Source organism: Bos javanicus, chromosome 20 (assembly GCF_032452875.1).
Source record: "Bos javanicus breed banteng chromosome 20, ARS-OSU_banteng_1.0, whole genome shotgun sequence".
NCBI lineage: Eukaryota > Metazoa > Chordata > Mammalia > Artiodactyla > Bovidae > Bos > Bos javanicus.
Window position 1 is genome coordinate 61,525,627 of NC_083887.1, and position 17,439 is coordinate 61,543,065.

Below are 17,439 nucleotides of genomic sequence, written 5' to 3' on the forward strand. Positions count from 1 at the left end.
CCTTGTATTACTTCATCATATACCCTTTGGTCCAAAGTTTTTGAAATACAAACAAGCCAGTCTCCGCTCCAGAAGTTGGTCAGAATTGAAGCCTGAAATTGTCTGATGCTTCACGCATCCTTTTCTTTCCTTTCCAGGTTCACACCCACCTACCCCACTACCTTTGGTGTTACAGAGCCCATGGGAAGTTGGCAGGGGACGGTATGAACAAAAGTGAGGGAAAACACCCAAGTAGCATACAGGGTACAGAGTAATATCCTCCAGAAAGCTGTCATTATCTTTCCTTCCAGACTGGACCTTTACCTCTTCTTCAGTTAATTTCTTTCTCTTATATTTCTTTCTGGGCTTCTCTAGTGGCTCAATCAGTAAAGAATCCATCTGCAAAGCGGGAGACCTGGGTTCAGTCCCTGGATTGGGAAGATTCCCCTGGAGGAGGGCATGGCAACCCACTTCAGTATTATATTTCTTTCTATCACAGATAGATAGAAAGATATATGTCTTTCTATCACATAGACATTTGAGAAGCATGTTATAGCTTCTGCAAAGAGATCACCAGCTCAGAGGCAGACCTGGGAAATGAAGGGATGGGCAAACACCTAAAATATCAACTGCTCCTTATCTATTCCCTAAGCAGGAGGAAAAAAATGCAAATTTCTCATTAAATACATCATTCTCAGCTGTATTCTCAGGGTCTCCTGGAATCAAGCACAGAGTTTAGAGCCTGGCAGAGATTTTTAATGAAAACATAATTGGGTTCTGAAATTGCCAAGGCACCCTAGGCGCCCCACATGCAAATATGAGGGTCAGATGAAAGCTGGTAGATGTGAAGAAATGGAGAGAGGCAGAAAGCTCCCGTGAGAAAGTCAAAATAAGCAGACTTTTCCCTGGGACACAGTGGAGTGTGGGATCCCCTGGTAATACCTTATGAAGACATCTTATAGGATTTCCCTAGAAGTAATTGGCACTGACCAAATAATAAGTCACTTCAACAGCAACTGATGACATCAAATCTTAATATACTAGGTTTTGATTGTAAAGCTATAGGCACAGATAGGTGTTATATTCTTTTTTAAAACGTCTGTTTCAAGCCCAGGTGGCACCAGTGGTAAGGAGCCTGCTGGCCAATGTAGAAGACATAAGAGATGTGGGTTTGATCCCTGGGTCCAGAAGATCCCTGGAGAAGGAAATGGTAACCCACTCCAGTATTCTTGCCTGGAGAATCCCACAGACAGAGGAGCCTGGAGGGGTACAGTCAATAAGGTTGACACAGCATTGGACAGGACTAAAACGATTTAGAATGCAGCATTTAAGCCCTTATTAACAACAGCACAAAAGTCTCTGCCCTTGGCATTTATGTAATGGGCAGAAAAGGCTGAAATTGAGCACTGTGAATACTACAAGGTCAGATAGGTAATTACTCCCAGCAGTGACAAAGCCCATGGGGGTAAAGCAGGGCAGAGCTTCCCAGAGTGTACTGGGGATTCCAGGGGATCCTCAAGAACCTTTCAGGGATTGCAGAAGTACCCGTTTTTACAATAATCCCACGATACCATCCACCTTTCCTTACTCGTTCTAACACAATCAGAGAATGAGAGTCACACAGAGAACAGGTTTGTGATTACCAAGGAGAAGGGGGTGGGAGAGGGATGGACTGGGAGTTTGAGATTCGCTGGTGCAAACTACTGTATATAGGATGGATGAACAACATGGTCCCACTGTATAGCACATGGAGAACCATAGCTCAGTTCAGTCGCTCAGTCCTGTCTGACTCTTTGTGACCTCATGGACTGCAGCACGCCAGGCTTCCCTGCCCATTACCAACTCCCAGAGCTTGCTCAAACTCATGTCATTCGAGTTGGTGATGCCATCAAGCCATTTCATCCTCTGTCATCCCCTTCTCCTCCTGCCTTCAATCTTTCTCAGCATCAGGATCATTTCTAGTGAGCCAGTTCTTCCCATCAGGTGGCCAAAGCATTGGAGCTTCACCTTCAGCATCAGTCCTTCCAATGAATATTCAGGACTGATTTCCTTTAGGATGGACTGGTTGGATCTCCTTGCAATCCAAGGGACTCTCAAGAGTCTTCTCTAAATCCACAATTCCAAAACATCAATTCTTCAGCGCTCAGCCTTCTTTATGGTCCAACTGGAAAAACTACTGACTACTGGAAAAACCGTAGCTTTGACTAGATGGACCTTTGTTGGCAAAGCAATGTCTCTGCTTTTTCATATGCTGTCTAGGTTGGTCAGTGTCCTGAGGTAAACCATAATGGAAAAGAACATGGAAAGGAATGTACATATATATGTATGTGTGTAACTGAGTCATCTGGCTGTGCAGCAGAAATTGATGCAATGTTGTAAATAAATTATACTTGAATAAAGTAAGTTAAACAAACAAACTAAAACAGACTGAGAATCACACACAAAGAGCATTCAGTGAAGCTTCCTGGAGGCTGCGTGGCACGTGGTAGCATCTTTGCTCTGATGGCTCATGGAAAGTGGGTGATGCAACCTTCTCTTTTAAATACTTTCCAGTTTTGGTGTCCTAAATAGTATTATACATCACTCATATGGTGAATAAAAGCTCTTTGAGTTGGATCTTAGTTCCCTGACTAGGGATCGAACCTGAGTCCCCTGCAGTGGAGGCACAGTCTTAATAGGACCTCCAGGGAAACCTCCAAACTACTCTAGTTTTGAGGGAATGACGCAAGGGCCAGGAAGTCATTCTTTACTTGATTGGGAATCTGAATAAATGTGTGAGCAAACCATGCAAATATTTAGGGAAAAGTCTGTGATTTGCATAAAGTTAAAAATTAGTTCTTTAAGCTAATATAATTCCATTAATACATTGAAATGCTTTCAAAATTTAGCTTTCAATTTTGTTTTCTTCTAAAGCGATTTGTATTAGTTTTCTATTTCTTCTCACAATGACTGATAGAAGTATGAATCTATTATCTTTGACTTAATTTGTAAAGAAATACATATAATGATTTTCCTCATCTTTGTGTTACATTAGTTTTTTTAATGGTAAATAAGACAAAAGTTTATAAGGAAGTAGTTGGGGACTAGAGCAAGCTATAAAAATACCGTTCTATGACTAAAACAACATGTAAAATCCCATGCACAATCAAAGTCTTGAGCTGTACATTTTAAAGGGAAGTTATATATTTGAAGTTTTTATTTTGTAATAAATGATATTTTGTTCATTTCCCTCCATTGTATACAGATGTAAATACACTGACTTACTATATTAGGGTAAGAGCTTTATCCATTTTTCGTTTATTCATATACCAAGTCAAACTTGAGAAAGCAGACTAGTTAGATCAGTAGCATTGGTTGAATCTAAATCAGTTTAAAAACTAAATGACTGCTTCTCTATTCTTGGGACCTTCCAAGTTTTCGTTTTCATGTAAAGCATTATACACTGAAAGCAGCTGACCAGAGAAAACAGATATTCTGAAGGAAGAGACTTAGAAATCAAATCTAAGAACACATTTGCTGGGACTCCCCCAGCGGTCCCGTGGTTTAGACTTCACCTTCCAAAGCAGGGAGTGCAGATTCACTCTCTGGTCAGGGAACTAGGATCCCATTTGTTTTGCAGCCAAAAAAACAAACAAACAAAAAATAAAACAGAAGTGATATTGTAACAAATTCAAGAAAGACTTTAAAAATGGTCCACTGTGGGGAAAAAAAAAAACCACATCTGCTAGTAGAACAAGCCCTAAGCTTTGCTGTGTAAGAAGCTGCTTGAGTTTCTGCCCTCAGTTATGTTAGGGATGGTAGATGGACTGAAATACTGTTTTTAGATTAATGCCCCAGTGAAACGCCTACGTACCTTTTCAAGTTACTAGTGAAGGGCAGGAGAAGACAACCAGTTCATCACTACTTATCATCATGCAGTGCTCAGTTGTATGCAACTCTTCGTGGCCCCGTGAACACCCGCCATGCTCCTCTGTTCATGGGATTCTCCAGGCAAGAATACTTCACTACTGTACTCTGCACAGTTCTGTAAAGCACAGCCACTCAGAGGATGCCTGCATGTGACAATGTGCGCCAGACGCAGGAACTATCTTAGTTAGGTAACTGGACGTGCGAACACATGTTTTGTGTCTTTGAAAGTTTGCACGTTAAAGGTTCCTATATATGGGACTTACTGTATATAATAATTTCCACTATTTCCTTTCTTCTTACTCACTCACCATTTTCCTTTTAAAAGATTCCCCCCTTCTTTTTATTTGTTGTTGCTCTAAAAATTTACTCTCATTTAAAATAATACTTAACCTTCACATTATTCTCAGCCTTCCACAAAGATTGCGTAACAAGAGGGTAGATATGAGTCAAATTCTCTGACAGTTGTAGTTACGTGTGTGAGTCTTGTTGGCTTTATTTTTCATGGTCTATGTAAAGATAAGATTTTTATATCATTTTGAAAGAGCCAGTTAAGCCAAAAATAAAGAATGTTTCTAAACTTCCTGATAAATGGAAATCTTAACAGAACTGGCTTTGTTGTGTATCCAGTCCTAAACTTGTCAGTCTCAATTTGAGTGTTTATTATTCCTGATTAGCCTGAATTAACAACCTAACAAAGCATTCATTGAGCGTCTGTGTGAGACATCGCCTAGATCTCTTAGCTGTTTATTTTAGTACATTTCTTGTTAATAATTCTTTTCTTCTGATGGTAAAATAATCCCTAGGAATTAAATTGATATTGTCACCACTTAGAGACCTTGTCTCATTCTTGTGGCTTCAACTTCTACCCCTGATGACTCAGATAGCTGCATCTCTGTTCTAAAATTTCATTTATATATAACCAAACTTTGATCTGAGCTTCCCTGGTGCCTCAATGGTAAAGAATCTGCCAGTAATGCAGGAGATGTGGTCCTATCCCTCGGTCAGGAAGATACTCTGGAGAAGGGAATGGCAACCTACTCCAGGATTCTTGCCTGGAGAATCCCAGGGACAGAGGAGCTTGGTGGCCTACAGTCCACGGGATCTCAAGAGTCGGACACAAGTGAGCAACTAAACCACCCACCACCACCAAACTTTGATCTTGGAAATTAAGATCTCAAAAGATAATTTAGTCTGTTAGAGACAGTTTGAGAATCAAGCCGAGAGTGCCTTTCTAACTATGTCAACTCCCACCATCTCCAACAACTCTGTAATTTAAAAAATGAAGCCTGTCTTTCCCCAAAGTATCAACTCCCCAACACAGGTCTCCTCCTCCTTCATATGGCATGTGAGGGGAGCTTTTGCTTTTTCACCTCGCTTAGTGAATATTTATTGCTTTCTGGGACAGATGTTCCACTGAAACAGACCATAATTAGCATCAGCTAATAAATCACCTTAAACCTTGTAGAAACAGAAGGTGTGTGCCTGATCTTAAGAGTGCTGTCCTGTCTGCTCGGTTTTCTAGAAAAGACTTACTTTGCACCATGGGCATCTTCCCTCCACACACTGCAGTGTTAGCGAGATCGTTCGAGCGGCCAGCTAAAGAGCGTCCAGGCATTTGGGCTGGCCTTCCCTTCCTGTCTACTAGTCCCAAAGTACCAATGAGCTTTAAAAAATGTCTCTTAAATGCACGATTTTCCCTTCCTTCCTACCATGGCCATTACCCCAATTGAAATTTCCTCCATTTCTTCTGGTTTCCTTTTTCTCCACTCCACAAAATCCATGGTCTCTAGTGTCTCCAAGTATCTGAATGCAGCAGCTTTCACATAAATGTTCAGACTCCTTGTTTTTACTTTGTCAGTCTCCTTCCAGAAAACCTATTGCTGTGTGTGCGCTTGCTAAGTCTCCTCAGTTGTGTCTCTTTGCTATCCCATGAACTGTAACCTGCCAGGCTCCTCTGTCCATGGGATTCTCCAGGCAAGAATACTGGAGTGGGTTGCCATGCCTCCTCCAGGGCATCTTCCCAACCCAGGGATCGAACCTGCATCTCTTATGTCTCCTGAATTATCAGACAGGTTCTTTACCACTTGCTGTGTAAGACTACAGATTTCTCTGCTGAAATTCCTCAGAGTCTATGCAGAGTATTAAGGCAGCAGAGATTGGGGTATGGTTAATTTCCCCAGGGCAATCAGGCATCCGGGCAGGCTGCATGGAGGAGGTGACATTTAAACCACAAGTTTGAGAGTGGGTTTCAAGGTTGACAAAGAATGGAATTTCAGGTTAAGAGAGAACTTTCTCTTCCTTATCTCTTGTCTCTGACCCTAGGTTTTGTTTGGTTCAGTTTTTATTTCCAAGCCATTTTAAGGATCTTTGCCTGTGTGTCCTGTTTGTAAGAGGGAAGCTTAGAGGGTGTTGCGGGCTTCCCTGGTGGCTCAGACGGTAAAGCGTCTGTCCGCAATACTAGAGACCCGGGTTCGGTCCCTATGTAGGGAAGATCCCCTGGAGGAGGAAATGGCAACCCACCCCAGTATTCTTGTCTGGAAAACCCCATGGACGGAGGAGCCTGGCAGGCTACAGTCCATGGGGTCTCAAAGTGTTGGACACGACTGATCAACTTTACTTTTACTAGAGGGGGTTGAAAGAAAACACTGATATATGGATGGGACAGAACTAGAATCTGGTTTTCAGGACAGATTCCAGTCAAGGTTTTATTCTCAGGCCACGTGGCTCATTAATTAGATAATTAGATAATAATACTAATAACCGACATTTGTGTAGCAGTTTACATTTTTTCAAGCACTTTCACATCCATTATCTCATTAGGTGCTCAAATTTGCAGAGATTAAAATTTTAGAGCACAAATAATGAAGTGTGATAAGAACAGGCACTCTGAAGCCACACTGCCTTGCTTGCACCAGGCATGCCATGACTGCTGTGTGTTCTTAGGCAGTGGGACCCTCAGCAATGTCAGTATACATGGGGATTTCTGCACTTTTATTGAGATCTTGTTAGGATTCTAGGGATTAATAGGCATAAGCTGCTCAGGACAGTCCCTGGAATTTAGTAAACACTCAGGGAAGGGGAGCTGATTTGCTATCCTTGGCTTCATCATCTATGATGTCATACAGGAAGAAATGGACTAGAGCCCACCAGATCTTCTGTGTTCTGGCCCTGGATTTTTTTTTTTTTTTTCCAATATACTCCCACTCCAGCTGGCATGATTGCAATCCAAATAATTACTTGGGAATACTACTTTGTAAACCTCTGGCCTTTTCTCTGTTATCACAAAGTACATAGATTAATTAAGGTTTACTGTTTTCTGAAACTGATGTTTAGCTAAAGCAAAAAAGAATTAACAATTCTAAATGAAGTCTTTTTAAATTCACTTAAAGGGGACTTCCCTGGTGGTCCAGGGGTTAGGAATCCAGCTTGCAATGCAGAGACCACAAGTTCGATCCCTGATCAGGGAACTAAGAGCCCATTTTCCTCGGAGCAGCGTAAGCCCACACACCACAACTACTGAGCCCTTGAGCCACAACTGGAGAGTCCATGTGCCACAACAATAGATCTCGTGTGATGTGATTAAGACCTGACACAGCTAAATAAATAACTTTTTTCTTAAATCCATATAAAGAAAATGAGTGCACACGAGCAGGAAAACTAAAATATCTGTGGTGTTGGAGAAGACCTTGAGAGTCCCTTGCACTGCAAGGAGATCCAACCAGTCCATTCTGAAGGAGATCAGCCCTGGGATTTCTTTGGAGGGAATGATGCTAAAGCTGAAACTCCAGTACTTTGGCCACCTCATGCGAAGAGTTGACTCATTGGAAAAGACTCTGATGCTGGGAGGGATTGAGGGCAGGAGGAGAAGGGGACGACGGAGGATGAGATGGCTGGATGGCATCACTGACTCGATGGACGTGAGTCTGAGTGAACTCCAGGAGTTGGTGATGGACAGGGAGGCCTGGCGTGCTGCGATTCATGGGGTCGCAAAAAGTTGGACACGACTGAGCGATTGAACTGAACTGAACTGAATTTAAGGAGAAACTGACTATATATTTTAGTGCGTGTTAGTATGACCTGTAAATGATTCTGAATTTTTAATGCAAGAAACGAATACTTCTGCCTTTCTATCTGCTGGTGGAATTTTAATACCCAGTCTCTTCCTCCCTCCTGAACATCCCAAGAAATCCTCTTACGTTGTCCCCATCTCCCAGTGGATTCACATCATATCCTCAAGGATGCACCCTCATTTTACCTCTAACCCAAGGAAGACTTCCCTGGTGGTTCAGACGGTAAAGCGTCTGCCCACAATGTGGGAGACCCAGGTTTGATTCCTGGGTCAGGAAGATCCCCTGGAGGAGGAAATGGCAATCCACTCCCGCACTGCTGCCTGGAAAATCCCATGGACGGAGGAGCCTGATAGGCCATGGGGTTGCAAAGAGTCAGACAGGACTGAGCGACTTCACTTTTACTTTCACTTTCAAGCAAGACTTCATGGGAAGTCATAAGGTTGTGAGGGGAAAAAATCATCATTTAAAGCCCCAAACTATAAATGTTTCTGAAATCTGTGAAAAATTTGAATTTTCTACCCCAGTGCACAATAATGTTAATAAAGCTAATTGAGTCAGTTATACATAAATTTTATTATAAAGAAATTAAGAATTGTCTTCTAATTTTCACCTGTTTCATATTCTTGTATATCTGTGCTCTCTAAAATTGGAGTGAATAAACGCCATTCACTTGAAACCTAGTAATCAATGAGAAAACGATTCTAAATGCATGCAATGTTTTGGCTATTGCCCTGTTTTGCCCTTGCCAGGTGCTATGTCAGGGTTGTAATATTATGATATATTGCTCATTCTTGCAATTACATTTGTCAGACTACATCTAGGCTCCATGCTTGAGATATGTGAACAAAGTAATGAGACAGAGAATCTTTGTTTGTTTTCATGGAGTATTGATCAGATGCACCACTGATTCTATAAAAGAGCAGATTTGATTATTTCATAATGTATATTTCAGGAGCACATAAATCATATTTTTAATTGAAATTGCTTCGAAAAGGGGCTTTCAGTGGCCGCCTTTCTATCCTGCCTGGAGAACATTTGTAGGTTTCTAGAGATAATCTTATGAATCTCTTCAGAATTGACAAGTTTGTTTGACTTGCTAATTACATATGCAAGTAAGTTCATCAGAGCAAAGTCATGCCATCTCTTTAAAAGACAAATAACCAGGACTTACAGTGTTTTGGCCTTATAGACTGTTAAATTAGTTATTTGAAATTAAAGAATTTTTAAAATTGTATTGACATTTCCAAAAGTATGTGCACTCTTGTATATCTGATTTGGCTTTCATTGCCATGGAGATGTATTGTTGGGCGGGGCGCGGGAGCAGGGGTGGTGCGTGGCCAGTTCAAAGCATTGTGTCAGGGTGGATGGTCCTGAAGGAAATAGCCAAAGAAGTCTCAGTGGGAAGCCGCCCATTGTTAGGTACAGTGCTGACCACTCACCATAAAGGGCCTCTGTTTTTCTGCCATAGCTCACTCCCCTCCATTGAGCAGTGACCTTCAGAAGGGTAGGGACCAAGGGGAAAGCCCTTGGCTATAATTCATTGCTGTCTTCTTGCACCCACCCCATCCTTCTAATTTTGCAGTCAGTTCCCACCTCTGCCCCATCACCAATCCCTCTTCCCTTCCAAAGGCTCTACCATGTCTCCGCCTGCCCATTACCTGGACATCAGAGACCAGCCTTGACTCCGTCTTCATGCCTGACAGTTTCCACAGCAGCAGTGGGGAAAATATGTTCTTGGCATCCAGAATGAAACTCTGAATGTGTTCCCCATAGGTGCATCGTAGCCCTGGTGATTAGCCCTATAATACCATCAGTATGGACTAAATGACTTTTTGCAAGCTATTGCAAACTTCGCCATCTGGTATAGACAAATTTCTTGGGACTCTATTTTTGAAATTACAAGGAAAGGGATTGCAATTGTACTTTTGCTATGCCCTTCATGATGAAATTGGGACTGGATGAAAATGGTTTTATTTCCTTGCTTGACTTTTTTTCCAGAAACTGTATAGATTCCAAAATACCAAGTCTTACCTGTACTAACTAATCATCTTAGTATTCAATTTCTGATGATGAAAAAGTATTTTGCATTGTTTAGAAGTTCCATCAGGGAATTAGAGGGAAGGGGGAGGTCTTAAATGCAGAGGTTATGTGAACCGATCCTTATTAAAAGAATAAATTGTTTTCCTGGAAAAAAAAAATTGGCCTATATCATGTCAAATCTGCAGTCTCATTTGAAATAAAAAGCCATGTTCTATTTTAAAAAGAAAGAAGGAACTTGAAATTTGCTGATGCTCCTTAGAAATGATAGTATGGTCTAAAACAGCCAAAGAGGAAGATTAAGGATGGGATTATGAATCGAACCCAGGTCTCCAGCATTGCAAGCAGATTCTTTACCATCTGAGCCACCAGGGAAACCCATGTATATCATTACCCTCCTTCAAAAAAGGAGTGACTTTGTCCTATGGTTGAGATAACATGAGAGAACTTGAGTTGCCAAGTCCCTCACCCTCACCCAACTCATTCTACTTACCCCAGTCCCCTCTCAAACACATGTACTAGAAAATAGTAATACACTTACACTCTTCTGTGCTTCTTTTCATCCCCAAAGTGAGTATGAAATTTGATTAAAGAAAATTCGCTTACAAAGGAAATGGGCAAACTGTTGCAAAGATCTCATCTAAAAATAAAGAAAATAAACCACATTTTCTTGTACGACGTATAATTAAATAATGAGGCCAGGAATTCCTTTCTCCATCTCTTGCAGGGTCAGCCAGCTTAGCAGCACCCGTTTAAACACTGTATCTTCCTTTGTTCTTCTGTTGTGCATTGCTGTGATGGCAAAGATAACTAGCCCTCAGAGATCATGTGAGATCAAGTTAAATTCCACATTGTATGAGAGCTATTAATATTTTACACACTGTCTACCCTTCAAGCTTTGAGTATTACATCACTATTTATACAACAGAACTTGTTACTGATTGGAAGGTTTTGAGTGTTCAAGCATCCTATTAATACAGTAGGAGATATATTAATGCAATTAACATGTACCAAAAGGAAGACTTTTAAATTATTTCAAATGTTTCCAACATTGTCTGATCCAAAAATAAGTACTTGATTAACTAATTTGTCTTGTAAGAAATGTCTCTATGTAGGTCAGAATGAGATCATTTGGAAAAAAAAAAATCTACTCTTTGGAGAACTTTTACACCACAAAAAAAAAAAAAAATCTCATTTAAGAGCTGGAGTAGAATTATATAGTCATTTTAGTTCTCAGAACTCAAAGCATAGATGGCTGGACTCATGCCTGTGTGATAATTCTAGGCTACTCTCAATAAATAATACATGTCATTTCTGCTTCACTGAGGCTGTCACTTACTGCTCTAAATGACTTTCAATGCAGGGCCCAGCCTGCTGTCCCAGAGTGCACTTCAGCTCAATTCCAAACCTGAAGGGTCCTTCCAGTATCCAGCCAGCTACCATAGCAACCAGACCCTGGCTCTGGGTGAGACAGCCCCGTCGCAGCTCCCTGCCCGCAGCACACAAGCCCGAGGTGCGGGCCAGAGTTTCAGCCAGGTACGTGCTGGGGATGGGATGCTCTGCTGTGCTGGTCCTTGGGCTCCAAGGGGTCAAGTGGGAAGCAGGGCTGTCAAATGGCTGTGGTGTCCCCTCCTGCCTTTTTTACAAGTTCCCTGCAACTTTGGAGAGACGCTTTCGGTGCTATGAGTGAAGGAAATGAATAACACAATACAATTATAGAATAACTCGAATTACAAGCATCTTTTTTGCAGGATATGTCTGTCAATTGCTCATGCTCTTTCTGCTTTATATATACTTACCTAGGTGAATATGCAAATGTGTGTCTAGTTCTATTTCTGTGTTGATTATAAGTATGACATGCGTGATGAGTTTGTGAGGGTACCTGAAACACATTCTCTTTCCTTAAAAAAAAAAAAAAGCGTGAAATTATTCTTTGGGGTTAATCATATAAAGGAACATAGTATAAATGCATATACAGAACTGTTCTGAAAATAATTGTGGTTGAGTTGGAATAGTTACACTTTGTCAAGTTTGATTTTGAAATGTGCCCTCAGTTGTTTCCTTAAGATGTGTACTTGCTCTTGTGGTTTTAATGCACACACTTAGCTGCAGTTAAAATCAACTCTTGGTAAAAAGAAGTGGCTACCAACCCCAATTAAAAAATATTGTTGTAAATGTTGTGATATATACATGTGTGTGTATTTATGTATGTGTGTGTGCTACCTAATACTTTAGTTTTGATAATTTGGGGGTGCAGGCTATATTCAGTCAACCCACCAGAATTAATATACTGGAGAGCTATCTTGTTTTAAGCTACTTTATACTTATTTTTTAGTATAAAGGGATATGAGACCCTCTTAATCTCTTTGCATCATTCCTGGAATGAAGAAACCACAACTCCAAAAGCACCCCTTAAACTGACAAGTTTAATTTCATCCTTTCTGCATTTATTGGGCAGTTCCTCTTCCAGAAACCCTAGCCCAGGTGCACTACCTACCCCAAGCTCCTGCAACAACCAACCCATCTCTGTCACCAATTCATTGTTATTATGCATCCGTGTGTTTTCCCAAAAACACTGAAAACCACTTGAGGGCAGGGCTATTTTCCTTTTTTAACACCATCCACATGGCCCCCAGGAAATGTCTGCTGGAAGAGAGGAGGCAAGGCGAGTTAGAATGGCATCGTGCAGTCATCCTGAGATGCTTTTTTGAGGTGATATGAACATAAATGAAGCATAAGCTGAAAAGTCTCAGTCCATTTCAATTATTAAAGTTGAATGATTATCCCAGCTATTATCTATGATTGTCTTTTTCAGGCAAAACCTTTGCCCATCAGTGGCAGTGTAACTTTTACCTTCTTGTGATGTCAAGGTTATGCGGATCAAGTGGAATGGTAAATAAAGCATTCCACTGAGAGGGGCCCGTTGCCCCATGGGGGTCCAGGGTGTGACCCCAGTTCAAAGGGTGCCTCCTTTGGATGGAGATCTGGTGGTGTGTGATGCTCAAGAAGGAAACGGCCTTGAATTCATTGCATCCAGGTCCACACACACAGACTAACCCTGGACCTGTGCTACTTCCCAGCTCCTGGATCACTGCTCTTGAAAACACTGGTCTCTTCTATTTCCCTTACAGAAATCTGATAAGACACAAGAGGGAATGTCTAAAAAATATTTTTTAATTAATTAGAAAAAAGTATTTTATATACTTTCATTTATCGTATATGCAAAATAGTTCTTATTTGCATATGTAAAAACATTATATAATGTTTGAAGTATTGAGTGATGTTATTAGCATAGAAAATGTTATTAGATCTTTTTAGTCCCATTTTATTTTATTAAAATAAGCATTGGAAGCTATAGGATTTTTTTCTCTAGGTACAGATTTTTTTTTTTCTAGAAAGCATCCCATTCTTGAAAGGAACTCTCTTTTAATATTCCCATCTATACTGAACTCTCTCTGACCATGATACACTGATAGTGGTGGGATATATGTAATTTTGAATTCTTTGGAAGTAGATAAATGATTACAGACCTTTTTTAACCCTTCTGTCTATCCACACTTCTAGGTCTAATGGGCCAGAAATATTCATAAATAAGGGATAATTTATATTCAGATTAACTTAAGAAAGTTCTGAATTTAGCTTTTGCCAGTTTCCTATAACTTATAAGACATGTAGCTAGTACAGCAATAAAGTTCTACCCTTCTTTTATTTTTATCTTAAACTCATTTAATACTCATGCTTGGCTTCCTCTCATAAATATTTAAGACCCCTGTAATTTGAGTTAAAAACATTAAGTCAAATGAAAAAAGATCACATTTCCCATAGCTGAGCATCATGGAAAATGGAACAATCAGTATCAAGAGAAAAATCAGTTCATTATCAGCTTAACTTGTGAGCATCTTATGCACTCAGTTCATATATAGCTCTGTGAGGACTGTTAAATCAAAGCTTTCTTACTTATAAAATCAATAGTTACCATTTACTGAGACCCGGAAGTAATCTGTTTTACATACATCCTCTTATTTAATCCCCACCACATTTACATTTTAAATTTAAATTATCATTTACATCTTAAATATGCAGAAACTCAAACTCAATGCATTTAGAGGAGTTGTCAGGCACCATTTTAAGGTAGCAGCAGTAAGAATGGGAACAGAATCTTGACTAAATTGAAGCCTAATCATTTTGAGGGAGTGTTTCATAGGTTTCCTTTTATATATTGACTGTTTCAATTAAATGTATCTACAGCTTGATCCTAGTAAGAGCTCTACACATGTAGACCAGCAATATGCTGATTTATCTTCTTCCACGTTGGAGTTCTACTTGTTGGAGTTCAATACATGGGAGTAAAACAGTAGCAGCTCAAAGGACAGATTGGGCCTCACATTAAAAGTCTGCTTTAAAGTTTAATCAGAAACTGTAACTTGGTTGTGAAGATATCAAAGCTGTGCATTTGAAGGCATCTATCAATGTACGTATTCAAGGTGATAACTTCAGTTAGAGTCATAGGTTACTGGTTTGCACTCATTTATCTGACAGGTGGGTGGTTGCAGTCTGAATATTCAAACAAGGGGATTGTGCTAATCCACTTGGTTAACAGGATGGAGGCTACTGGTGGATTGCTGAATCCTATTTATTTTAGCAGAGCATCAGATCTGGGTACCATGATTCACTCTCAGCTTCAGCATGCTGCAGTATGAAAGGCATGTTTTAGCGTGATTTCAAAATCACGTCAGAGAAATGCTGAACAAGTACACCAGCACTTTTACCCAGCATTTAGTGTGCTACCCTTGAAATAAGGAGGTCATGTGTCATCCCCGTAACATCTCCTTTGCTCAGCTTGTCCTGAGAATCCCTGTCTTCCAGTGGTTTCCCAGAGCCCTGTGACACATTCTTTTCAATATTCTAAATAGTGTTCAAGCTCACTTCTGCCAAGCTATATTGAGTTTTAGAATATCCTGTCATCATCAAGTGCCAAAAGGGCTACAAAAGTTCAAATAATGGCTCACAGATGCCAGACCAGGTTAATAAGGTCAATAACCAAGTAACACAAAAACATTTCATTTTAGGGAACCTAAAAAAAAAAAAAAAGTGTAATTCTAAAGTAAAGCAAATGGTTTTCTATCTGGCTCATAAATCATGTCAGACTATAATTTCAAAAAAGTATCACAAATATTCAAAAATTCTGCTGTCAACTTTTAACCAATACTAATTTATTCAGCATGATAGATGGTTGTAGGGTTATCATCACCAGGCTTCACATCAGGCCCTGGTGCATGGTCTGCCTTGCCCTACGGTGTCAAGCTGAGTCACAAAATTACCATAGAATTCTAGTTCTCTGGCGTGACCCTAACTGAAGTCTTTGAAGGTCATTCTCCTCAAACTCTGAGATGAATTCATAGGACTCAGCTGGAGGAGAGAGTATAAGACCCTTCCCATCAGATCCCAAGGCCTTTCTGGAAAGTCACTTGAGATGATTCAGTTATGCTTTGCCCACTGCTACATTCTGCTTAGCTATCCTGCCAGCTCCCCTCCCCATCCAGGTGTGTAGACTCTCCCTCCATCACTCCCTTCTTCCTCCAAGTCAACCTTAGCCTTCGTAGCTCCTGGTTGCTGCTAAGTTGCTTCAGCTGTGTCCGACTCTTCACGACCCCATGGACTGCAGCCTACCAGGCTCCTCCATCCATGGGATTTTCCAGGCAAGAGTACTGGAGTGGGGTGCCATTGCCTTCTCCAGCTTCTGGTAGGTGCCCCCAGTCAAAATAGAGCTGTTTTTTCAGTTGCATTTATATATATACAATTTATTCCCTAACACACAGGTCCCTCCCTCCCCCAAGTTCCTCACTGGCTGAGTACTATGGGATGTACAGTCTTCCCCAAGGTCACCTAAGTTTCATTATTTCCTCATAGGGTATCCTTCTTTCTCCCTTTCCAACCTACATCCGCATTTTTCAACAGAGACTTTCTTGCTGGTTTATCACTTCCTCCAACATCCTGTTTGCCTAGGGACACTCCCTGTGCGTGAACTGTGTCTCTCCTGCAAGTCGTTAGGCAAGTTTAGAGCCAGGGCACAGGCACTGGGAGGAGTCCTGTCTCTTTAGGACGCAGTGTGGTCTCCCCCCTCAACCCTAACTTTATCTAAAGAGTCCAGGCCTCAACTTTGTCACGTCCGCAAGTTTAGCTGTTAGTACTTTTCCACTCGGCCTTAGCTACTGTGTCTCGAAAATGGGCCACTTCAAGTTTTCTATTTCTTACAGTAGTCTCATCAAGTATTTCATTCCTCAGAGTGACAAAAGAAGCAAGAAACAGAGCGTATACACCTGTACACAGAACACTGGTAAAGAAGTACAGGAACCGGAAGATTTTAAAACTACTTTCATCTTGTCCAGCAGAACTGAAGTGAGCCTGTGCACCTTATAATCGTAGAAAATGCCTGCTTCCTGCAGGAGATTAAGAACTGCATGATTGTTACGTAAAAATCATACTCGAACAATGGTAGATACACTAGAAAAAGAAGTAAGCTTTTTGAGAAGTAAATGACCATTTCTTTTTGATCTGGCCTGTCTATTTAATGTGGCACTGACTTTTAAGTCTTAAAAGTTCTCATGTGCACTATATCATAATAATAAATACACTATCTGCTCACTTCTGCCAGAAGTCAATGAGTTTTGAACACTGCTTATTGGTGCACCTTCATGCTAGGTGGATGTGAAGGTCAAGGGGATGGAGAACTCTGGATGGCGGTGGGATGGACACAGGGACATGTGTGGTCCCAAGGAGGACCCAACCCTCCAGTGAACATGTGCATCTTGATTGCTGAATGCAAAAAGTCACACAGATGCCTAGTTTGACATCATTCCAGTTTGCTGAAATAGGAAAGAAGTTGTTGCTGGGTGGCACCTGTAAAGAGAAAAGTTACTAAAAAACTTGGAAAACACAAAATTGCTGAGATCTCTTTAGTGTAGAATGTATATATTTATACTGCATTTACAGGAGAAATCATGTCATTTTGTATGCTTTGTCTGGCATATCTGTGGGAAACTCACACTTTGTAAAAGCATTTTCAGATAATTAGGTGTTGGAAATCCTTTCTCAGTGCTCTGCTTTAAATTTTTACCCATTTTCTTTTTCCAGTAGAAATATATTTAATCTGGTTTCAATAGCTGAGGCATTTCTCATTGTGGGCAGTGTGTGTATGTGATTTACTATAACATTTCTTCTTCTGTGCAAATGTTTGTGTTATTAAAGTTATACTAAATGAGCCTCTTGCTGAAATAAAAGTTTTACGTATGTATTTTTGTCAAGGATCATGTTTCATAGAAAGAGTTGCCATCAAAGAGTCCCTCTTAAAGATAAATTTGTATGAGACTCATGTCATTGCTTTAATTTTTTCTTCTCTATTTTCTTTCTTCTTGGTTGTTGTTGTTCATTCACTAAATTGTGT

At 40.5% G+C, this 17,439-nt stretch overlaps 1 protein-coding gene across 2 annotated transcripts in view; it reads left to right on the forward strand.

Moving 5' to 3' along the window:
- CTNND2 (catenin delta 2) overlaps window positions 1-17,439 on the forward strand; it is a 1,100,621-nt gene that overhangs the window by 612,274 nt on the left and 470,908 nt on the right. For both annotated transcript variants that reach the window (XM_061393866.1, XM_061393867.1), the window contains exon 6: window positions 11,359-11,531. In XM_061393866.1, the coding sequence (XP_061249850.1) occupies window positions 11,359-11,531 (173 nt within the window). The remainder of the gene's footprint in view (window positions 1-11,358; window positions 11,532-17,439) is intronic.